The sequence below is a fragment of the Acanthisitta chloris genome, unplaced genomic scaffold (assembly GCF_000695815.1).
Source record: "Acanthisitta chloris isolate BGI_N310 unplaced genomic scaffold, ASM69581v1 scaffold2299, whole genome shotgun sequence".
Taxonomy (NCBI): Eukaryota; Metazoa; Chordata; class Aves; order Passeriformes; family Acanthisittidae; genus Acanthisitta; species Acanthisitta chloris.
In genome coordinates this window covers 133,968-159,875 of record NW_008691840.1, presented here as the reverse complement: position 1 = coordinate 159,875, position 25,908 = coordinate 133,968, and the positions used below count along the sequence as shown (strand labels likewise).

At 43.1% G+C, this 25,908-nt stretch overlaps 1 protein-coding gene across 1 annotated transcript in view; it reads right to left on the bottom strand.

The window, feature by feature from the left end:
• Positions 1-25,908, bottom strand: part of MAD1L1 (MAD1 mitotic arrest deficient-like 1 (yeast)) — a 368,873-nt gene that overhangs the window by 210,138 nt on the left and 132,827 nt on the right. The window contains exon 11 of the mRNA XM_009082378.1: positions 4,442-4,582. Coding sequence (XP_009080626.1) covers positions 4,442-4,582 — 141 coding nt within the window. The remainder of the gene's footprint in view (positions 1-4,441; positions 4,583-25,908) is intronic.

The following is a 25,908-nucleotide window of genomic DNA, read 5'->3' as shown; positions in this document are numbered from 1 at the left end:
AAGATAAACAAAGTGTGGATCAAAGACAGGAAAAAACAAAGACAATAAAAAAGTGGAAAAGTGCTGATGGGGGAAAGACAAGAAAGAACTGTTAAACTGCTCAAATTAACATTTTAATGCATTCACAGGGAAAATTGAAGCACTTTAAACACCAGGGTGACTGCTGAGGAACCTCCTCTGCAAGGAGCAGATTGGGGACTAACATCACAAAACCAACAACCTCCAGTTTCCACCACCAGCAGACATGCTGCAGTTATCAGGGGCAGATAAAGTGACAATACTTGGTCAATGAGTTTTGAGGTCACCAGCAATGCCCCTGGTGGAACAAAACCACAGAACATATGGCATTTCATGTGCTGGAACTGTCAGACTCACAATTAACTGATTAGAGTACATATGGTGCTCACAGACAGTGTAAATCTCTCAATGTAAAAGATGCTGGAGACCACTGAAGGTGTCAGCATGAGTCTTCCTTGCAAATCTCTCTTCATTAAAGTTTCGTATGGAGCCAAGAGTGTTGTAATCAAATCATTATTAATAGAGTTATATTTATGATTATTTCTCTTTTGTGCAGCTGGATTTAACTTTTCAAACACTAAACTCCACATCGAAGCTTTTTCACAGTAGCTGCTGCATGCACAGAAGCTTCTTGTTGTGTCATGTTTACAATGAAATTAGAAGTAATGAGAGCTAAGGTGGTAAAAGTTAACCAAGATTGGCAAGAAAACTGTTAATACACCAGTATCAAAGCAAAAATTCACACTGACATAGAAGTATGGTTACAATTCTGTTTATGTACTTATAATAGGCTGGCCAGGGACAAACTCATTCCCTCCTCAGTTCCAAAACACACTTTAAAAATGATGGTGAGTGACACTTCATTAACCACGTGAAATGGGCTGACACAGCCTGCCTGCTTTTCCAGCCACCACTTCACATGGTATTTTTCTTTGCATCTCCACACTGCTTCACATTGAACGCTCTGTAGGGAGCTTCCTTCAACCTCTCCAGCCACATCAGCCTTGTGTATAGGGGGTTGGGCTGGGGGCAGGCAGTTCTGGGGAGGGGAAAGCAAATGTTTTCAGTCCCAGAACAGACTGTGTTTGCATGTCCATGCACTGGAGATCCAACTTCTCATCAGTCATTAATGAAGGGCGTTTTAATAAGTTGCCTTCCAGCCCTCAGCCCCATCAGGCTCTGACAGGACTAGTTCTTCTGCAGCATCACTTCATCTCTGAAGTGATCAAAGCATCCTCCTGTATCCCAGCTGCTGGAAAGGTGCCTGTAACCCAGGCCATGTCTGATGCAGTGCTCCCAGCAGCTCTCCTGCCCATCGAGGGCTGGGGCACAGCTCAGTGTCTCCTAACTCCATCCTGCCAGCAGATAATAGCACTCACAGCCCCCTGCAGGGCTCAGACACCCCTCTCATTCCCTGCCTTCTTTTAAGTTGCCTCCCACCTCCATTTATACACCCAGAAAAGGACTTATCACAGACCTTAATCTTCCTAATGAGTTAAAAGATGTTGCCTCAGCCCAAAATATTCCCAGTCCCACAAGGCTTCCTCCTCTCTCCTGTGTTCTCTCTATCACTGTCTTCACCTGAGCTTCACACCTGCTGCTGGAATGGGTGGGAATATCTCCCATTTCAGAGTAAGGAAAAATCCCTGTCAAGAACATCCCTTGTTCCTCTCTGTGGTTTGTCAGAGTTGGGGCTGCTGGGAACAGATTTGGGCAGCCAGAAGAAACAATAAAGTGTTAAAGGACTCTCTTCTAGGGAGCACAGAAAGAGATTTTGGTAAATTAAGTACTCTGTAGGAAAAAAAAAAAAAAAAAAAAAGAAAAGAAGAAATAAAAGAAGTGTCAGAGAGGAGAGACGTGGTTCATGGTGCAAATGTTAAGATTTATGAACAAGGCTGAAAGGCAGAGGCTACAAAATGTAATGCAAGAGGATGCACTTGCCTTACAGAGTTTTCAAGGGCTGTTTTTAAACTCCACAAGCTCCTGGACCATGGGGATACCTGCAGCTCCCCAGTGGAGGTGCAGTGCCCAGGGACTGTGTGTATGTTGGGTGCCAGAGACGATCCCCTGTGGGTACAACTGTGGTTACCCACAGCATTGTTGTCCACACTTCAACCATCTCAGCCTACCAAAAGTAGTAGAGTCAGCCAGGCCTTTTCAGCTCAGATCCATCACTGTTCTTCTCTGCAGCTGCTCCAGACCTCCCCTGGATCTCACCAGAATAGCTGTGCACGTTGTTGCTTTGCTGCCAGGTGCATGATGCTCACAGGTGAGCTCTTCTCAGGCTCCTGTGCTACTCTCCAAGCTGCCTGTGTGCTGCCCTCCCAAACCCACCCAACACCAGAGGCTCCTGGGATGCCCTGACCCTTCTGCCATACTGACTTAAACATGCTGAAGTTCCTTCTTTCCTTCCCTCCTCACCCCCCACAGAGCTGTTTCTCCCACATCTCAGAAAAAACTGAGGCTCCAAGGTGCCTCATTCCAGCCATCTCCTCTGTTTGTGAGATGAGTCATGCAGGTGTCAACATTTCTAAAACTCACAGGGAGGCTCAGCAGAGCTGGGAGGGTGCAGAGCATTATGTCAGAAGTTATTAATAGCTGCCATCGACCATCTCATCGACTTTGATCTACTGGCGGTTGATTACAGCTGCTGCTCCTGATGATGAGGCACCAGGGGTCCTGCCTATACCTGCATTTCCCTTTCCAGCTTTCCAGTTTTTACTAGAACAAAAAACTTTCCTCCAAAATTTCAAAACAGATGGGATTCGGCAGTCAAGACTGCAGTCAGAAAGGCAAACACAACCAAGTGAAGCGTAAAATTTTACTTTACGAGGAAAATATCAGGTCTTTGACTCCTGCTTCTAGCAAAGTCTTTGAAAGGCTTAAAGGTTGACATCACACACAACAAACCTCCAGAGAACACAGTTCCTTTCGGAAATTTTCCATGTAGCCCTTAATCCATACCCAGGAAAACAAACGTAGAATTTGTTCTCTATACATAATTAAAGGGATATACCAATTGGTTCCCACACTCTTCCATGCTTTCACCTGAAGAAGAAAAGATAATTTACTATTGTCTGAGAACAATGTGCACACCTGATATATTCAAGGAAACAATTCAGGAAATCTCCCTGCAACCACCTAGAGTAGGGAACAACTAAAACAGCAGGATAAAATAGCCACCCACCCCTTTAAGTCAGCATCATCTAACCCTGCTCTGCCTGGTGGGTGACCAAAAGACATCATAGAGAAACATTTTGAGACAGACAAATTTAGACAAATTTCCATCTTATCTGGTGTTACCAGACAACTTCTGTATCAGCTTGCCCAAAACTCTGCAGAGTTCCTTTACTGAGAAACAAGGATGAAATGGATCTGTACCATGATACTGATCTACACCACACTGTGCTGCTCTGCTGGCTAAGGATGTAAAGGTCACTGGAGCCAGTACTGCCTGACGTAAGCCCTCACCTCCCAGCACAAGAAAAGAGCATTTTTAAAGATGCCAGAAACAACAAGGAGTTTTGTACAGTGGGACAGTTCACTCTATGGCTTGAACATGAACCCAAGAAGCAATTTCTACAAGTTTCACTCCATTTGAATTATAGCATCTAAATCGACATCATGGTGGAACTAGACATGAAGAAAGAAAAACTCACATACTTATGGCTATTGTAAAGCCTATGGAATAAAACTGCCAAGATTTAAGATCACAGACACATTCCAAATACTCCAAGTCATGACTCTAAAGCCCATTCCACCACGAGAAAGCACAACAGAGAAGAGAGGAACTATTTGGCCAATGCATGTTAACACTTACCTCATCACAGTCACATTTCAGACTACAAGTTTCAAAAAGAAAACTCAAGATAATATAAGGATTCCTTCAAGAAATATTCTATCTTTGGAAAGAATGTTTTCTGTCTTAGAGAAAACTTAGAAAAAAAACATTTAACAGTGACCAGTATTCTGGGGCTTTCAGGCCGTGAGAAGTGAAGAACTTAGAGCAGACACATATTTTACTTCTTCAGCCCTTAGGTAAAGCTGTTACAAACACAAGTTTCTCATGCTGTGTACAGGAGAGCCTTCCTCACCTGTGGATACTGCACACTTCGACTAGACCACAGAGAAGACACCACACCACTCTTTATTCCCCTTATACACACCCCATCAACCCACAAGGACTAGCTGTCACTCCAGCCATGCAGTGCAGCACAGCACACTCATCACTCCCAACATGATTATTCTTGGCTTCTGCCAGCGTCAGGTGCAGAATAATAACTTGTGGGTCTTATTGATCTTGGAATTTTGCAGTATGAATATTGCAAATCTGGCTTCTGTGAGAGCTGATCACAAGGCAATTCAATCTTAAAGGTCTCAACTACTTCACCCCTGGGGTTAGAGCATGATGCTTCTTTATTACCTCCAGCTCAGTGTTATGAGAGTGAAGCTTCTGCACCATGTCCTCGGCCTCGCGCATCCTCCGGCTCAGCTGGGGCGAGTGCTCCGCCGGCGTCAGCTCGCTGTCGTACGACTCCAGGATCGCTCGCATCCCGTCACGCTCCTGGCAGGAACAGCACAAACACCTTTAGGGACAAAGCCCCTGACTGCACTCTGAGGAGAGGCTTCCCAGAACAATATCCCACATTTCTGCCCATTGTTCTGCGGGCGAAAATGTTTCATTGCTGTGTTTTGCCCGCACGGCAGTGAAACCCTGATGGATAGGCACTCATCGTCTTTGTATCAGCATCAAGTCACAGATGAACAGAGTTGTAATAAAATAAATGTTGCTGCTCTGAAAAGTGAAAAATTAGCCTGTCTTGTGTCTATAAAGCCCCATATCGCTTGCAGGAAAGCAACATGCAGACACTCTAACAAGCAGATGGCAACTGAAAACAGAGCCTGCCTTCTTTATGGAGACACCACTCTAATTCAACATGGCTGAATGGGTTTCTTCAGCAAAATATTTAGTGTTGTACTTGACATTTTTCCTGCCAGAGTTTCAGCAAAGAAGGAACAAAATTGTCACAACAGAAATGAAACAGATTTGACAATGAACAAAGTGGCTGAGAGCAAATATCCCCAAAATGGTGTGTGACTTATCACTTGTTAAATGCTGCAACACCCGGTGTTTGTAGCAAATATTTTTTCAGAGGTTAATATCTGGCAGACAGTGCGTTTGGCTCACTTCACTATCTGCTGGCAATTATAACCAAGCACTTGCAGAAAAAGACAAAGAGAAGGATCTCTCTCCCCTCCCAGAGAGCACTCGCATTCCCAAGGATGAGGCTTAGGCTGGGAGCCAAAAGTAAAACTTTTTGTGTGGGCTCCTAGTTGAAGTATTTCCTAATGCATTCCCAACTTCAGACAGCACCTAATACCTACCTCCAAGGCATTGATAGACGAGAAGAATGGGGACAAAAGGAAAATTTCCAAGAGTCAGGTGTGTTTAAGGAGATTACTGGTTACAGTGCAATATGCACACAGGGATTAACCAGCTGATGAAGCATTTTATCTTTTGACTGCACCGAAGAACCTTGATGCTTGTGAGGCTACAGAACAGGGTCAAAGCAGCACAGGCCCCTGGCATAAACCCAGAGAGCCCAAACTCTGAGGAAACCCAGACAGTGCTGTCCCCCTTTCACTGCTGGAGTCTGCCACCTCCCCCTGCTGCAGGAGAGCTCGGGACAAAGCAGCTCCTTCGTGACCTAACTGCAGCCTGCCAGGACCTGAAGGGAGCCTACAAGAAAGATGAAGAGGGACTTTTTGTAAGAGCATATAGTGACAGAACAAGGGGCAGTGGCTTCAAACTGAAAGAGAGTAGGTTTAGATTAGATATTAGGAAAATATTCTTTACTGTGAGGGTGGTGAGACACTGGCACAGGTTGCCCAGAGAAGCTGTGGGTGCCCCAGCCATGGCAGTGTTCAAAGCCAGGTTGGATGGGGCTCTGAGCAACCTGGTCTAGTGGAAGATGTCCTTGTTCACAGCAGGGAGGTTGGAACCAGATGATCTTTTTAAGGTCCCTTCCAACTCAAACTGTTCTATGATTAATGTGAATTCTGCCATCACAGACACCCAAAGTATTATCAGAAGATCACTTGGCTGTCCAGCTGTGCTACTGCCACTACACTGGACATGCAGCACTTCACAAACTCAGCTCAGCTGCACTGAAATGTTTTGCTGGGATCCTCCTTTCTTGGGGAAACCAGGAATTGCTGGGGTAGGAAAAAAGGTCCTTTTACCCACACCCCTAAATGCAAAAGGCTGTGTTTTGGAGAGTGAAGGTGACACTAACTGCTCAGCTGAGCAAGCCTGGATACAAAGGTTATCTCCACCTTCCAAAGCTAAAGGTCACAGAGTGAACATGGATAGCAAGTGTACATGTGGGGAAGGGAAGAAACATTCAAATTCAAGGCGTGACAACAAGACTAGAGGCACTGCCAGAGGTACAGTGTGTTCAGAGCACATCACAGATTGAAAGGTCAGCCAAGATGGTTGGATTGGTCAGCAGGTAAAAGGGCCCCAAGACCAAAGGACACCCTGAGGCCACAGGAACCAAGTTAATAAAGCAACAAAGAAAAACAGGGTTTAACATAAATAGTACCAGCAGCTATTACTAGCTTCTAGCTCAGAAGAGACAGAGGAGAATATTTTTCCAAGGAAAGAACAGTTTTGCCATAGCTTAGACAGACATGAGAAAGGAAATACTTCCATGGTACTGCAGAAGAAGAAAACCCAAATGCAACCACACCTGCCTTGGAATGAACTTGTTTAGCAGAAAAGCAGGACAGGATCACTTCTTTCTCCTCCCCCACTCCAACACACACAGACATCACCCAATCTGCCCAGTGCACTCTCCATAAGGGAAACTGCTTTTGCTCAGGAGATGATTTCCATTCCCCATTTATTGCCAAATCATTGTCTAGAGCACAGGACATAACATAATGACAGCATTTAGTGAAGGTATTGGTTTGAGCTTTGCATGATGTTGCAATTAGATTTGCAATTACAGCATCCTCTCTCTTTCTCTGCGCTCTGAGCTGCTTTGCTATCCTAATTTTCTCCTAAACATCTTTCATCGATGCGATAATTTGCCACTGCAATGTTCTCTCCATTACAGCAGGGCAGTCCCAAAATCCTCAGCGTTTTCTCAAAAGCAAACAGGACCCCTGGCAACTCCCATCACACTTGGCTTCCAATTAACTGCTGAATATTAGGTCATTCGAGTCAGCCCCAGCAAGATCCAAGCAGCTCCCTGAGCTGTTCGGCTGCAAGGAGGACAAACTCCTGCTTTCATGTTAGCATGGGAAAACTGCATGTGTGCAGAACCATCCCTACAGGCTGTCTTTGCCCTAAAATCAACTGCAGCCCTTGCCCTTCAAAGCCTTCCACTTAAATGGAGAGTAAACTTCTCAAGAACAAACACACATGGTGAATGCAGCACAAGTTGTAGTGGAAAAAAAAGGTGCTGAAAAGCTGAACTAAAAGGTGGCACAATTAAGCACTTGATCCTGGAATTTACTTCTCCTCTTTAATTATTTCTAAATATTAATACTGTAATGAAATCAATTCTCAGCTTCCAACAAGCAGTCCCCAGCTCCAGTTTTTAAATTTCTCCCCATCAAGAGCACTTAATGAAAGCTTTTCCCTCCCTCTAAAGATCTTGTTCGTTTGGCAGGCAACAGAAGTTCTTGTTGACAAGTCCTCCGTGGAAAAAGATTCTCTAAAATGTAATCCTCATTTAGTAATTCCTGCAGTATTTCCTCTTTCACCAGGACAGGATATTCCCCAAGCCCCAGCAAAATCCTCCCCAGGGACTTTCAGATGTCCTTTCTAACCTTAATCCAACACCTCCTTGGTAATCCTTTCCTGCTTCCTATCTGGAGAGTATCCAGAGTTACTAAAAAGCAGTTCCTCTGGGAATTCCCCAAATGGACCCAGCACAGGACATCTCTACTAACTCACCATGGACCTACACTGGCACATGGTGCTCTTCAACTTAACCAGTTTTAAATCAATGCCCGAACAGAAACGCAGCTTACTCTAAACATGCCCTAGAAGCTGAATAATAGTTTTGATGTTCATTATAAACCTAGGAAATTAATGCCCTACAGCAAACTCTGGTGCTGCAGCTTGCAGCTGTGTTTGAGGAGATGTAAGTTTGAAAAAGAGGAAGGATAGGGAGTTTTTCAAAGGTTGAACAGTTTCCTTTCCTTCCACCAGCACCAACCCCCATTCACCAAACAAATGTGCCTCCTACTATTGCATAAGTAACTAAAAAGAAAACACATTTTATCATTTTAACCAGAAAGTAGAGCTAATCCCATGAAAATATGCTATGGGAAAGGACAGGATGGCACCTCTGCAAAATGCCACCCCTAAGCTGAAGCTTCTCTGCAGTTCTCCCTCTGTGCGAAGCCAAAATTCGACCTAGTTGGCAAGCAGCTGGAAGCTCAGAGAAAGTCCCTTTCCAAGGTACTCACACAGCAAAGTGGCTTAGAAAGAGCAGGAATACAAGTGGGCTCCTCCAGGACTTTTGGGTCCATTTGAGGGAAAGACCCAAGAATGATTCACATCAGGACCATCATCACATCATCCCCATGTGACTTCCAGCACTGCACATCTCCAAGGGCAGTCCACAGCTCCAGGTATGTGCACACTGAGGAGCATGGGAGCTACTCCCAGATGGGTAATGGAAGCAACTGAAGAGTAAAGCATAGCCCAAAAAAATTTACAGATGTGTCTGACCTGGAGAAGAGGAGGCTCAGGGGAGACCTTATCACCCTCTGCAACTCCCTGACAGGAGGTTGGAGTCAGGTGGGGGTTGGTCTCTTCTCCCAGGCAACCAGCAGCAGGACAAGAGGGCACAGACTCAAGCTCTGCCAGGGGAGGGTTAGGTTGGATATTAGGAAGAGATTTTTTACAGAGAGAGTGCTCAGGCATTGGAATGTGCTGCCCAGGGAGGAGGTGGATTCACCATCCCTGGAGGTTTTCAAGCTGAGACTGGATATGGCACTTAGTGCCATGGTCTAGGAACCATGGTAGTGTTGGACTCAATGATCTTGGAGGTCTTTTCCAACCCAGATGATTCTATGACCTCATGTACATGCACATCAGCTCAGGCCCTGCTCCTGCTCGTTAGCCCTTCTTCAAACACACACACACACACACACCCCATTCACCACAGACTTTCTAATTAGCTGAAGAAAAGAAAAAAATCAATAAGAAAGAAATTAAAGTTACAAATCTAACTGAAGTCAGTCACACACCCAGGGAAAATTTGTTCCTGGGGTAAAGTTTATCTAGTGTCATAATTTTATTGAAATCCTATATCTTCCTATTGACTTTTATCGTTTCGAGCTGGATGCCAGAGTTATCATTATTAGAGTCTCAGTGTTGCTCGCAGGCCTGAGCTTTGAGGTGGCTTTTTTTTCCTTTCCTTTTATAAACAAGCTGTAATTGTCTGGTTTATTGATCAATAAATCTTTCAACTGCCTCTCCTCACCCAGCTTCTGTTTTGGTGAGTCTCCTGCACTGTTCTCTGCAAGAAAATATAGGGTTGTTGTTTTTTGGGTTTTTTTTTAAAGAACAGATTGTTTTGCCATTAGCAATGAAAGAGCAGGAATTGTGCTGGTCGGTTCCAATAATGGCTTTTTAATGACAGATTCTAGTCACAGTAAAATCTGCTTTATTTCCACACCAGTGAACTTCAACTATTAATCCACAACCCAACTGCACAGCTCACTTGCTCTCTCCCTGCTGCACGGGTTAGAGCCTGGCAGAGGAGACAGATTCTCTAAACTGGAATCATAATGATATTTCCCACTCAGTGCTTTTTTGATGGTACAGAAATATTCCTGTTCCAAGCATTACATCAGCTTTTTTTGTGTAATTAATGATAATTTTTGGAGAATGTTAATAGACTGCTTCATTATCGGAAATCAGTGGCAAGATTTCCCCCTCCTCTTCCTCTCCAGACTCCGAACTCCAAATTAGTTGTAATAAGGGAAAATTTCAAGACTGAAGAAAGATACTGAGCTTCAATATCAAACAGATGCTATTTGCAATCAGGTATAATTTGGCTAAATATTCCTCATAAAAACACAAATAAAAGAGAGGGATGACTGTGGAACAGAGGTCTCTGCTTCTTGCTTTAAGCTATACAAACACATACACAGAAGAAGGGAGATGGTAAGTGGGGCTTGACCAGATGTTTAACATGAGTAAAATCAGCTCTGTGTGGGAACATAAGCCAAAATATGGTTAGAAATAACTGAAGACTACTTAAATATATTAGACTGGGTCAGGAACTATTTACAAAATATATTCATAGGTTACTTGAAAAAAATTAATCATGGTGATCTCTGGTCCAAGAGCAACTACCTTTGATGAACTCCCAAATGGCAGGACAGGACCTGAAAACAGGACAGAGGAACAGACCCAACCTTTTAAAAGAAGGATGGGTGAGAAGACACAGACTCTGGCTATTATAAATCACTTCAATATTTTGGTATCTCATAAAATACTTGAGGAAAACATTAACAATCGAATTGCAAGCAGCTAGAGAAGAATTAGGGACAAGAAACAATCAACTGAGCCTTAATATGAATAATATCAAACCAGTCTAATTTCCTTCTTTGACAGGTAACTTGTCTACTGAATAAAGGCAAACAATAAATGTGATAAATCTTAACTTCAGTGATGTGTTTATCAAAGAGGAGAATTACAATTCAACAACATCTCTGTAATTTAGAGAAATGATTTACTATCAGGGTGATGAAACTCATGAAAACAAAGCACAGAGTCCTGTGTGTTGTGCAGCAGCAGAGACAACAGGTACTATTACCAGGCTGCAGCATCCCTGGGCATCTGTCCCTTCCTAGAGCTGCTCATTTGTGCCTTCCTGATGGGAAACATGTGCATCCCTCTGCCAGCTGACCAGGATACAGGCACATGCCCTGTACAGCACAGAAACATTCACCAGGGAATGCAAACAGACCTACTGACAATTAGCAGCTTCTGCCTCAACTTGATGGCTGAAGGAATGGATAAGGAATTGATACACTATTAAGCCTTAATTTCTAAGTAAGACTATGTTCACATTCCACAGCCTTATGGAAAAGGGGGGGAAAAAATGCGGCAACAAAGCAACAGCACGAGCCAGGAGGCAGAGAGGGGTGTGCAGGTGGAGCTGTGGCTAAAGGCACATTCAGTCAGACTTTGCTCTTATGGGAATGCTTGTAAGGGAGCCACGTCCCCTCAGCTCCCTCTTGGAGCACTGCTAATTAGCACAGGAGCTAATCAAGTCTGCCAAAACAGACAAAACCCCCAAGAGTTCTATGCCAAACAAAACCAGCAGAAGTTAAACCACCAGAAACTTCTCAAACTCTTCTCATCTATAGCAGCATCTACTATCACCAGAAGGCAAATGGTTCCCCTTCCTCTTACCAGGCTTATCTTCTGTACAAATCATCTTTAAACCAAAATTTCCAAACCTCCAAATAGTTTCCCTCTGAGCTACAGCCATTTCCCAACATTCCTCTCCGTGGCTGACCTATTTTCACATTACTTTGTAAATCAGAACTGACTGCAGACACATATGTATATACACACCATTGCCTTTCTACTCGAGACCTCAATTAAAACACCATTTACAAAAAAGCCCGTTAACTCCATGAAAATAAAAACATCCAGCAGATTTCACTTTCCTTGCACTGACAAGAACATTAGGGAATATTTTTGGTAAATATCCTTAATTTTTGAATGTGACTGTCTATATATCAACCCTCTGCTTGCATTTTGCCCCTCAAGCTACTGCAGGAGCCTAAAGATGGATTTAACCTATAAAGAAGCCCTTCAGTTGTGTTGTTCCCTACAACCAAGGCTTCTCCAACAAAAATAACATATTTCTCCTTTATAAGCCCATGTACCTCCATCCATGCCTAACCTGAGTAGGTGGGAGAGAGGTTGGAATGACTGATGCACTCTGTAACCACAAGCACACAGCAAACAGGGATTAAGCTTCCCTGTCTGTCCCACCATCTCTCTACAAGGGATGGTTTTCATCAGCTTTCTAGTGCTCTCATCACTGAGCCATTTTCTTGCTAGGAAAGGCAGCGTATCATTCAGGTTGAACATCAACTTTCCTCCCAAGGCTGGAAGTCTGGAGAAAGCAGCCACCCAGGGAAACTGTGGTGGGAAGAGGATGCAACCAGGTGGAGAGCATGAGAAAGCCGATCAAAGACTAATTTCAGGTGCCAGAACAAGGCACTCAGAGACACTCTTAGCTTCCCAGCCATCCATTCTTAAATGTTGGAGAGACTCTGCAACCTGAGTGCTCTTTTGGCAAGCATTCAGCTGGCAGCTTTAACCGTGCTCCTACAAATACTTGTGTATCTTACACGCTCTTGTATTTCGTAAGTTCTCCTCCAGATTTATAGTTCTTCCTTTCGAGCTCTTGTCCCTCTCCTCCAACACTTCTCTGCAGAGAGCTCAGCTTGCCTTATATCCTGGCAATGGACCAGAGCAAATAAATCCACTGTAACTCTTTTAATCTGTCTCTGATAAATCCCCTGCTTACTATCTCCTGGAAAATTGTGCATGGTCTCTGAAAGCCTCATTTTGCTTATAGCACATACATATGCCAGCTGACAAGCAATCATACAACTGACACTGCAACAAATTAAATATTATCTGACTAAAATACCCCTGGGGTCCTCTTGCTTCACAGTGAGTTTAACATGTTTAGTTATGTTTCTTAACCCCCTGCTGCTGTGAAATAATTTTGTGATTTTTTTCTTCATTTAACTCTCTTCTACCGGAACATTCACTGCTGCCTGTCTCCAGCATGAGCCTTCTTTTCTGTCTCAGTGTATTGCTCATCACTTCATCCCAAAAAACCCTCTTCTTCCTACCATTTCCCTTAGTCCCACTGCTCAGGCAGTGGCAATCTCATGTAAGTGTGAAGCTCACCTGCCTCAGCACAGGATCACTCACCATCTGACACTGTATCTGACACCACTAGCACAGTTCACATCTGAAACACAATGATTTCTTAAAAAAAAAACAATAAAAAATGCCATACTTTCCTCAGCCTAGCCACTAGATCACTATTGCTGCCATAGGGAAGTCACACAGCTGACAAGGGAATGTATTCACCCTTACTTACTGGCAATAGAAAACTAATATTTTATTCACCTATTAAAAAAAAAAAGAAAAAACCCACACTTATTCAACCTTCAAAAGAAAGTTTTTGTGAAGATACATCAGATTCTTCCATTCTGCCAGTGTCTATAACACATAAAAATTCAGTGCTATGTTCATTCCTTACCCTCAGATTTCTTTTTCCTCCTGCCTGCTAAGAAACCCAGATATTGGCCTCTAAAGCTCTTAACAGCCACTTTCCTGCAGTTTTAACCACTCAAATATCATTAACTTGGGAGAAAAGTAAACTGAACTGTGCTCTAAGCTGCTGCAGTTATCTCTGCGAGAATAAAGGAGGAGGAATGGCCCCACTGCCCAGGCTCTGTTCCTGGGCTGTGCAGGCTAAGGCAGAGCTGGAGCAGGAGGGTGAATCTCTCACATCAGAGTTTGAAAGGACTGAAAAATCAGAGACCTGAGTTCATCTGATCAGCTCAACACAGCACTGAACTCACAAGTAATTCCCTGGTCCCCTCGTGATGCACCAACAGCTCTAGGAATATGGCAGCTGTGGCTCTCTGAAGAAGGCAAAGCAAAATGGGTTTTAGATGAGGCTTCAGAATATACCTCACCTGACTGTTTCATTAGAAAACATTAATTATTTGCCATACTTTACTTAATTCATAAAACATTCCCTCTACTACCTCCAGGGTATAAAAGATCAGTGATTTCAGTAAGTGCTTCACAAATTATACATGAAGTTATGTCCTACATCACCCACAGCATATCTGCATTGTCTTTGAAGGATTCTCATGGCAGGAGGGACACAGCTCCTGGCCCTCACAGCCCAGTGTTCCTCCTTAGGAACAGGACATGGTGCAGAGAAGCCTGAACAGTCTGGCTGTGCATCTGCTGCCACAGGATGCCTCAGGCAAGTGAGTTCAGTAACATCACCTTAACAGCCCAAAGTCAAACACCCACAGCACCTACACTGCAAACCACCACGTCTGGCCAAATCTACAAACCACAGGGCTGAATGCACCTATACAAAAGCCCTTTCTGCCCACTATACATTGGGGTGTAACTGTTTTCACTTATCTATAACAACTGTCTTGAAATGGCCTTCGATTCCTCTCCCATAACTACTAGGGAACTGCCCAGGAGCCCATAGGATCCACAGATCCTAATGCAGGATGCCAAGGGTAGCAAACACATAGCAAAACCCATAAAACATTTTGTTGAGTACCAGAGGCACAGTTTGCACCTCCCATACTGCGTAAGACACCTCTAAGGCAAAAGAATTCATAAGCATATTTTTCTCAAAATGCTAATAACCATAAAGGGTCATTTCTCACCCAAACAGGAAGACTGGGCCAGCTCAGGGACAGTTTATTTAATCCCACCCAGTGATTTATCTAGGGCAAAGCAATGATAAGCCATTTCTTTGAACTAAAATTCTATGATTTACTTGGATGAGGTCAAAATACTAATTTCATATTACACAAGAAACATTTCACATTACCCATATCATGTGGGTTCCATGTTTTAACTTGTATCCTTTGAAAATAGGAATGAATACTCCTTTTAATGCTTTGACTATATAAGATGGCTAAAAGCACAAACTGCACCGAGCAACACACTTCAAGGCTCTTTTTGAGATGGGTTTATTCTCTCACCCAGAGCACAGCTCAGCCAACACACAGAGAATGCGTCTATTAGCTTAATCAGGAGTCATCTTCAGAGTAAGTTTGCTCTCAGACAGCAAATAAACACCATGACGCTTGGCTGCTCTTTAACCTTGTGACCTGCACTTCTGAAAGAGTTTTCTGTGCTTAAAATAGGAGATGAGCCATCTCAGTGCTCAGGCTGCAACTTCTGAAGAGAGGTTAGTCATCAGCTGGTTCTCAAATCACATACAAACCTCAGTGCAGGCTGGCAGAGAGGACCATAGCCCACTCCTCTGTGCCTGGGATCCCATTCCTCTTGGGATCCCATTCCTCTTGGGACCCAGACATGGTGAAGAACAAAATCACATTAAGAAGCAGCTATAAGGATCACTTCAGGCAGGTAACAGATTTGGGTGCTTTACCACCATTCCAGTCACACCTCACCTTGGGCTTCCCAACTCCAGAAAAATGACATTTAATAAATACTTTTGAAAAACAAGCCCTCATTGACAACTCCTCTGGCAATTTTTATTGATCAGACAAATACCTAGTTTCTTTCTGAACCCTAGTGATCTCCTGACCCTGCCTGTTTTCTGCTGGAAATGAATCCCATGACTTTTTTCATTGCTTGTAAATGTATTTTCTTTTATCAGGTTTTAATTTGCCACCTTTCAGCTTCATTGCACACCTTTCTTCTTGCCTTGCATAGACAGGGAAAACAGCTCCCAAACAACTTCTCTAAACCATCCATTCATTAGACTCTGTGCTCGCTACTTGTCACCTCTTCTTCAACTACTTTTTCAGGTAAACAAGTCCAAGCTTCAGTTTTCCAGCATAACTGCTTCCCCAGTCTTTCACACTGTCATCACCTGTGTCTGACTGCTGCTCTCATTCTGCAGCATCCCTAGCTGAAGTGGGTTGATGAGGAATAAATGAGGAGAAACAGTGAGGATGCCCCACAATGTCATCGGTGCCTTCCCCACCTCTCTGTGAGTAACAGGTACATCCTCGGCCCCTCCCTGGGTGGCTAAAGAGCTCAGGATCCCTCTGTCTGCTGCTCAAACTCATCCACATACAAGTTACCCACTGACCTCCCTCCACCAATACACACAACGACCAAAACTACACAGTTTGTCTACAGCTCAGCACCTTCAGAGTGCTCAGCCCCTCATCAGAGAAACAGGACAAGATGCTCTCCCAAAGCTGCTGATGGCGAAAGCCTGGTGATTAACCTCCTCAAAAACCTCCTCAACCACACCTGGCAGAGAACACAGGAGAAAAGGATGAATTCCTACACCTAAGACAGAATCTCTAGCCCTTGTGACCAACAGCTCACGTATATAATGTCCTCAAATTTTAAACATTTCAGAAATGAAATTATTGCTTTAAAATAGCCTACAAGTAAGTAGACCTAATATTAATCCTAACTGCCACTCAGTGAACATCTTTCCTTTACAGTGTCACCAGACACTGCAAAATTAATTCACACAGACAAAACGACTTTCCTTTCTTTTCTCTCTCTGCTGCCTCTGCAATATTAAGTCAACAAAATCTTCCTTCAAAACTGCACTGACATCAAGAATGTTATGCTCAAACCATTAGACAAAACGTGAAGCACTGCAGTCATGCTTCATTAAAAACAAGTGGAAAAATCAGTTTACCAGAAGAAAAACATTATTTAGGAAATATATTCATTCCACACATCTGAAAGAGAATGATGATTAGACGTATGAGACCACAACATTCATCAGGTTTTTAATTAATACTTGACCACAATATTTACATTTTATTTTCCACAGAACCTCATGGCAATAAAAAGCAGAACCACAGTATCCAAACAAGCTCCTCTGTGGCAAACTAAACCCATTGGTTTGTTTTCATACCCATGAACAGCCACGTGTTAGAGAATGAAATGGACCATTAGCTTTTCTACTTCTGGGCACAACTTCATCAAAGTGCAGAGAACATGGAATAGTCACAGAAATGATTGGCAAACAAAAGACATGGGAATAGAGGGAAGAAGTCTCTCCCTGTCGCATACCACCATGGAAAGAGACAGTTAATGATGAAAATCAGCTCCTGCTTCCACACTGCAACACACACCATGCAGAACTTTCTGGATAACCTGAGGCAGTTAAGTTGACTTTTAGCCTTCCCTGTGTTCCACACACCAAAAAGACAATCCAAAGAACACCCAACCCACCCTAGGCAGAATTATAGAATTCTGAGTTCGCAATAAAGTCCTCAGGAAAACAAAAAGGTGAGAACAGACCCATTTGCATAGCAATATTTAAGCACACAACACTGGGAAAAAAAGTCCATTGTGATGTGTCAGGAAATCCTATCAGAACTATTTTTATTATTGTAATTTAAACAAAAACTTCAAAATTATATTCTTTAATAAAATGCCTTTCAATAAACCTGGCACTCTCCTGACTTAGTACAAGCTTCCTCAAATGCAGCTTTATCTTACCAGCCAATGCTGTATGAGATGATGCCATTTTCAAGGTAGTCTATTATCAGCACTAGACAGACTCAGACTTTTACAACAGCTGAGGTTTGAAAGCTGCACAAGATATTGTCCACCCCAACCTCCCCAGCATTCCTGGTTTCTCCCTCCAGGAGTGTGTTCCATAGGGTTCTTCCAAGCAGGTTCATGAACAGATCAAACTCTCCACAAGTCCAGGGCTACAATCCTATTTGCGTGGCTCCCTTCTCTCAGGAGTCATTTTAGATTATTTAGTAGTATCCTTAACATCCACCTTAGGTTGTTAAAAAAAAGCTTCCTCAATCAATATAAAATCACTTGAATCCACAAGCACAAACACAAAGTTGGTTCAGCGATGAAGGGAAGACAAAAGGTACCAAGAACAAACCATTCAGCTGGAATTTATCACCACTTCACAATCCCTCTCCTTCAACTTATTCCAAAAAGCTGTTTCTGTTTTGCTTGCAAGTACTATGGTTTAGACTTGTCCTTATTATTTCACCTCCAATAACAACACACATGAGCTCTACCACATTCCAAGAAAGCAGGAGTACTGCATTAGTTTTGTCAGTGCAGGCTCAGAGATGCTGCCCATGATTACTAATTCACTAGGACCTTCATCTTGTTGAGGGTAAGCACAGAAGCACCCAAAAAGCAGCAAGTGCTAAGTTTTTCCTCGTTTTCCTGGGCACATCAAGGATGCTAAACACACACACACAAGCAAAACCAACAATCAAGGCCATGCAAAAGACTCCTGTGCAACATACCTGCCTCGAGTCCATGGAAGAAGTAGTGCAGATGTCAAATCCTTTCAACTTTTTCCCCTGAATCAAATTAGTTACTAATGAAACAGTTTATGATTAATACTCACTTAAGTCAAGAAGTAAATTAGGGGAAAGGCTATTAGTTGAACATGAGCAAATCAGATCAGCTCCAGATACACATAATGAAATGTGTATATGTGAAGAAAATACTATTGCTGTATCTTTAGAAGTCTTCAATTTCTGAACACACTGTTTTAGATCATCAGGCAGTGTGCTCTAGTGGCATTTCTGATACACAATGAGGAAGGTACAAGCAGTCAATACACCTGTGAAATACCATGAGATGATCTAAACACACGAAGCCTCACAAAGGTTTGTATCTGACCACCTACACAGAGCTCCACTCAGGGAGATATTGGCCCCACCACCTCAGGCTTGCTTGACAAGACCAGGCTGGCTCACAGGCTCTGCCATCTGCATTTCCCACCCAGTCCAAGCAGGCAGGACAACAAGGTCATGGAGGGAGGAGAAGGCAAAGCACAGCCCACCAGTCCTGCCTATACTCAGAGCTGCTGGGGCAGCACCTTGGAAGCATGAACCAAACTGAAACTATCTTCAGGAAATGATCTCCTGAGCCTCTAAGCACAATACTAGGCAAAAAGTTATTATCCTTTGCTCTGGAGCAGCCTTGTACATATTTAAAAGGTATGTTTCAACACAGTATTCACTACCGTAATTCTTTGCTCTTTCCTCTTACTTTTTACTCCTCCAGTAGATGGTTAATAAATATCTATTTCTTGCCAGCAACTGAGAGGAACCACTGTAGTATCCCTCAGTTATCCAGAACTTAATGGAAGGAGAGCCAGGAATGAATGAGATGGGGATTAAGGACAAGAAATCACTCTGTAATCGAAAACTCAGGGGCAGCCACCACGAAGCAAAACACAGGAGAGTCGCAGAGTCATACTGAAAATCAAAGCAGAGAAGAAATGTCTGAGCACATTGATTAATATTCTGTATTTGCACATCCAACAGGTTACCCCATGTACCTACTTTGAACATTGATCTCTAAAAGATTTGAATTTAAAAGCAAATGTGGTACTAATTGAAATCTCCTCCTCGCCAAGTCTGTGGCAGAGCTTGTATAAGGACCTGTTAGAGGGCACAGAATGGAAACTAACTGCAAATAGGTTTTGAGTGTGTGAGAAATGAAGGAAAAAATACTGTCAGTTCAGCATGTATGAAGGAGAAAGACATTAAAAGGATAAATATGTTGAAAACTATGGAACTCTGAAGTTTTCATCTCAAAAGAAAACAACTTTACACCAAACTTCAAAACATTTCTGAGGAACACAAGCAAATGAAGGAATTAATCTCCAGCTGAAGTCTGTGTGCTTCTAAAAGAATGCACCTATTCAATCATCTTTGTCTTAATCAACAGTTTAATAGTATAAATATAAAAGAAATCAGCAGCATGACAAATGAACTTTTTAGAGAGAGTTTCTCCCTGCCTCCTCCTGTGGCACCAAGAGGCAAACAGCTGCTCACTCGGCATGGCACGCACCATCCTCACACTGGCACACTAATGGCTTTTCTGACAAGGCAAACTCTAATATTAGACACTGCTCTTATTAGTCAGATCAGAGTGTGCTGTTAGACCCTGCAGGTACCACACTCTGCCGAGGCTGCTCTCTTCGTTTCGCAAATCGTATGTAATTGCCTCTTTAATATCACCCACTGAATTGAGTTGAACACCATCATTCTCCTCTAAATTCAACATTTGTGCACTTCAAACACATACATTTCACACGTAAAGAATACTTTTTCCCATAAAAAGACTTCAAAAAGCTTAGAATTGAAGTTATTAGACAATTTACCCCACCGACACAAACAGCAAAGGGAAAGGCAAAGCCACTCCTCCCGTGCTCCAAACAGCAATTGCTTTTTCCCTCTCCACACGAAGAAACAGGGGGTCTCTGAAGTGGTTTTAAATCCTTATGTTTGAATGAGCAGTGTGTGATGGATATGGCTGTTATTTGTAACGCCATAGGAGCGTGTTATAAATAACCTGGTGTTATTTATGAGCAGCCTGTTGTTCTGTACACCAGCACAGCCCCAGAGGCACAGCATCCCATGGCAAGTGCTGGCTGTGAGCAAAGGTTTTCTGGAATGTTTGCACAGATTTAGGCACATGAGTGATCTTTCTTAGTGATTAGCACCAGGAGTGGGCACACGTCTGTGCGCACTGCACGCGCTGGGACGGCAAGGGCAAAGAGCCAGAGCCTCACAGGGCAGTGGGAGATGGGAAACTAGTAGGAGCTGGGCTCACTCCTGTATTCAACATTAAGGAAATCTCTGTGGTCTCTCCTGTGTCTGTTAGCAGAACATTGCAAACAGACCGAGAAATGACAGCCTGTCTGCACTGGGGGTGGCTAACACGAGCATGAAGCATTGCTCGGTGTGGACCTGGAGCTTGCTGAAAGGGGAGGACAGTTCCTCATCACTAATGCTTACTTACACACCACTCTCCTACCAAGCTTGCTAACAGTCTGGCATGCTAATGGATGGTCAGGAAATTTTCCCCCCCTCTCTTCTCCTCTACACTCTTACCCACCACGTTAGAACCAATTTAATTACTGCTAAATCATCTCCAACCACATACACCAAGTCTAGCTTTGAATTTCTTCAAGAGGTGTGATTTTATCCCTTGGCTTCTCCTGCTTTTTCACTTATTTGCTTTTAAAACAGAAAAGATTACTGTCAAGAGGTTGAGTTCAGTATTTCCCTGCCACTTACAGCTGACATTAGTCTCTCCCTTGCTCATCCCTACTGAAACAACTCTGTCTCCTGGCATGTCACCTTTCAAAAGCAAATGCAATTGAGGTTATCGCCATGCAGCTCACAAAGAGAGATACCTGCATGTTATAATTGATTCCTCTTCTGATCTCACCAGTTAACAAAAATAATTGAATTTGGTACCCTTTTTAACACACTCACATACTCCTTTACAGTTCTGAGTTGAACATCCTCTTTGCTTTTGTCCTTGGTCTCATTTTCAAAAACTTTTATCTTTAGTTCACCAATCTAGCACAAGACTCTCCAGTCTGGGGAAAAACTGGAGCACAGACAATTAAGGCAGGAGAGAAACAGGAGGAAAAATGCTGTATAATATATGCAAATGCAGATGTCTTATGAGGACACTGTTATAAGTAACTTGTTCATGAAACTCTTCCACTTAGCAGTGCAGAAGTGCAGGGCTACCTTTAGGTTTTTATGCTGCACTTCTTAGCAATTAATCTTAAAGCAGCCTCTAATGGGAGTTCAGCATCAGCAACTCCACCATGCACAAAGGGAAGCTGATGCCCCCCAAGAAGAAGTGATTGTCACCATTCAGCAGCTTAGACTGGGCTAAAAGACAGACCTCAAGTCTGTCTGGGGATCTATCAGTGATTAGGTCTTTCTTACCAAAACAAGCAAACAAAAAAACATGCACCAGCTCTGTTCAGGAAAGGATCACTGGCACTGTGCAGCCACTTCTGAGGTGCTGCCTTTCCTAGAGTCACACAGAGAAAGGCAAAACCAGGAAGCAACTGTAAAAGGAAGTAGAGATGTTAAGTCTGAACATTCCCAAAGTGTTTCTGCTGCATGGTGCTTCAAATTCTTGACATTGCAAAGTCAAGAAAGATGGTAGGAGATCTAATTCCTTTCTCTTTTTGCAGAAGAAATGATCAGTAGCTACCAGAATCAAACAAAATGTGGCTTTGAATTCTAGGAATAAAAGTTGGAATACGAAGGTGCTGTTTTGTGACGCTAGGAGGATCATCCCTCTGGAGATGAAAATTAACAGTTCTACCTGTAGCTACTGATACTTTGTCCTGTCCCTTATATGAGAAAAGGAACTCAGATAAAGAAACACTTCAGAAGGCAAAAGCTTCTCACTTTCTTCTCAAATTCACTTTCTGCTGATGTAGCTTCGGAAACTTCATTTTCCAACCAGCTCTGAGCAAAGATGACCAAAGCACTTAGTTTGGGAAGAGGAAAAGCAGAAGAACACAAGGTTTATATCGCAAATCCAGCAAGGATTTCCACCAGCACAAAGCCAAAGGTTTCCCTGTAATCTGTACTTCACACTCAGGTGAGGAGAGAAGCCACAAAAAATCCATCCTTCAGCAACACTAGAGCTGCATCCACAGGCTAACTCACTGAGCTGCTGCATTTACATGCAGCAACAGAACCATGTAAGGATCAAATGAAATTAATTCTGTCTAATAACAAATTAATTGTCCATGCCAACCTCTAACGTCTCCATCACCAAATGAATTTCCATGTTATTTACCCACCACAACTTCCCATGGGGAAGGAGAAAGACAGCTGCTTAGATTAAAGAGTGACACAGAAGAGCCTCCTAGACAAAGAAGCTTTTCATTTTCTAAGTGATTGCTCTACTCCAAAACATCTTGGGAGAAATAATGCTATTTTTTTTTATTCTTTTCACAAAACCAAGATGCAAACTGCCTGATTTGATGCTGCTGTTTCATTGTCTCAGAACTGCATGCACCAACTTCTAGTGGTAAGGAGAGAAGGGAACATTATTTCTGCATGAGCCTATTACAAGCAAAATAAATTGTCAACAGACCTAAGGAAGCATTTTTCTCATTTTATATTTTTTGAGGCATGGATCACTGCAGCTCTCACCTTATTTATTGACAACAGGAACATTTTTAAAAGGCATATAAGATGACAATAACAAAACCCACTTTATGGTAAAACTAGGCTATAAATTCTTTCAGGACACCAGAGAAGTGACACATGCTGTCAGATCCCCACTGCTCTTATTTCACAATCTTATTTAATGCCTCTAAACCATCAAAAGTCATCCAGTTTGACCACACCAAAGAATACCTCTCAAAATCATCATCTAATGGGTGTGTTTTTCTGAGAAATAAAAACAAGCTTTCTCTAACAGCAATCTCAATGTTCCATCCCACTTAAACAATCTCCTTTTATGCCTGAGGACTGCCCAAGCTTAAGAAAGCAGCTCTTAACAAAGAGTTGATCCATTCAATCCTGGGGAAGTCCTGGGAAGAGAAAAGCAAAAGGGGAGAAGAGAGACCTCACAGATTTGGAGAAACTCAGGTCTTTGATCTGATCAGTCCAACAGTTCACTATTTTTGATCAGCAGCAAAAGCCACAAGAGATCTTTCAGACACATGTCAAAGTGCTTTGCCACCCAACACACAATGAATGGGAGTTTAAAAGGTTATTACTTAGAGTTGCCATAGGATAATTGCCCAGTAATGCCATCTATTGTATTGGGATGTCTTTGGTCCAGAGCCAACAGCAGGACTCTGGTCAGACTTACAGTGGTCAAGAGTTCTCTAGACTACAGAGTGGTCCTACCAAAATTCTGACCTGACTGTCCCTTCAGTCATAGAGAGAAAAAATCTGTGCACAGCAAAACTACAGGGCATGACCTGGAAGAAATGTTTCAAAACCAAGCACGATCTATCAAAAAGGGATGTCGTTTATCCTGGCTGCAATGGGTTTCTACACAGAAGATTAGGAGCAACAGAGTCACTCTTCCAAAGCAGGAACAAAACAAGTTTTAGTTAAGAAGTGAGGCAGATGGCCTGTGTAGATTAAAGGGAAGGTACAGCACAGTGCAAGAGCACACCGCTGCGCCCAAATCCCACAGTAATTACCGCGGCGGCGGCGCCTCACTAATGATGCTGTGCCTCTGAACTGGGACAAATTAACACAAAGACACACATGCTGATGCCTCGCAGCCCAAGGGAAGGTGAATATGATCGAGACACAGACATTTAAGGGAATCACAACAGATTAAATGCTGCAAGGTACAGGCAAGCAATAGGCAGTCCCAACAGGAAAGGGATGTGGGAGAGGACGTGTGCCTTGTCTGTCCTAGATCTGTATGAAATCTGATGTGCAACAGATCTTTCTCATCTCACTCGTGTTTCAGCATCTTTACTGTTACTCCACTTGCCTCGAACTTCTGTACATGCTGGAGATCAGAATCCCTGGCACTGGGATACATCCTAAGCCAGCGTTACCTGGACCATGGGTTACATTAGCTCAAGTGTAAAATTCCATAAAGCAAAACCATATCAAACTGCATCCTCTGCATTTGCATGTTCCTCCCAAACATCACAAACTGCCAGAGCAGTAAGTCTGGGGCCAGAAGTCTAATGAACACTGCAGTTTTCCCCACTGAGAGCAGTGGCAGCTCATATCCCATGCCAATGACTCCAGGCTGTTCAGCCTGTGGTAGCAGCTCATCTTCTTGGACCTCTGGGAATAGAGGTGCAGTTTCCAGTGTGGCTTATTGGATATTATTGATGCTGATTATTTCTGGGCTTCAAGACCTGGCAGGCAGTAAGAGCCTTCCTGGTCTGGACCAGTGGAGAGCAATTCAATATTATTCTGTACTTTGGATGATTTTAAGCTAATGAAGGACCTATTCTTTTTTATAACTCCCCATGCAAATGTTAATTTTTAATAAACTTTGCCCAAGTAGGATTTAAAGCTTATCTCACAAGACATATTTAGAGCAGTGCCATGGTGAAGTAATTCTGGGAAAAAAATATGTACAGCTGAAAATAGGATATTTCTGCATGCTTGCTTCAAAGGCTACCAAGAGTTTTTTTGCACAGACTGACTTGTCATCAGACTAATCATTGCAGAGGACTGGAATTATTAATCAACAGTCCAAACCTGTGCCTCTCATGGGTGCTGCAGAGGAGCACCATTGTCACCCTGAGCTCTGTGCCTCACATTGGTGACACAGACATCCCCAGTGACATCCCTGGTGGAGTTAAGGCCAGGTTGGATGGGGCACTGAGCAACGTGGTCTGGTGGAATGTGTCCCTGCCCATGGCAGGAGCTGGAACTGGATGGTCTTTAATGTCCCTTCCAACCCAGACCACTCTGTGATTCTATGATGTGAGAAGGCTGGTGATAATGGAGAGGGTGGGAAGAACTTCACAGGGTTGGAAAGGTTGATTTGATGCTAACAGGCAGCATCTTGACCGAGCAAGGGGCTTTACTGTCATCAGGCTTTCTCTGATGATAGGATGGAGCTGCTCTGATGGAAACCATGTGGAAGCTGCAACATCTTTTGGGCTGGCTCAAGCCACGGTGGCAAATAAGCAGGAAAGGGGAACGCTGTGCTTGGCTAGGATCTGGCTGAAGAGGGCTTTAGAAAGGGGCTGTTGCTGAGGGACAACGTCCAGCTTGTTACATATCCATGCTCAAGACCTTATAATCAGTTCCAAAAAATTAAGCCTAACCATGTGAATGGCAGAAAGATTTCTATATATCATTTTCAAAACCTGTTGAAGAATGTCTTTGAATCTATAACCCCCATGGCCTTGGTCTAGTCCATCCCAAGTTAATTACGGGAGAGAGTTTCAAAATGTATTAAGAGCTATCTGTAGCTGAGAGTCATTTGCACTGAAGACAGAAAAATGCATTAATGGGAAAGGTGCTGTGAGCATCTGAGCTTTCTCTGCAACGTTCACAGACGCAAGGACAGAACCTATGACCTTCATCATCAGAACCATTCAGAAAGCTAAGGCTGAGAAAACACTGCGATAATGAACCCGAGCACTTTAGTGCTTTCATTTGCTCATATTTACTTAAAATATACTTATCTAAATATAAAAATCTAAGTACTGTGCATCACTTCTTCCCCCACAACACTACTATTGTCAGCAACTGCGTTCAACCAGTGCACAGGAGTTTCCAAGAGGGAAGAATAAAAGAGGCTGGAAAGTTCTCTCAAGCATCAGGATTTACTTTGTATTTCACAGC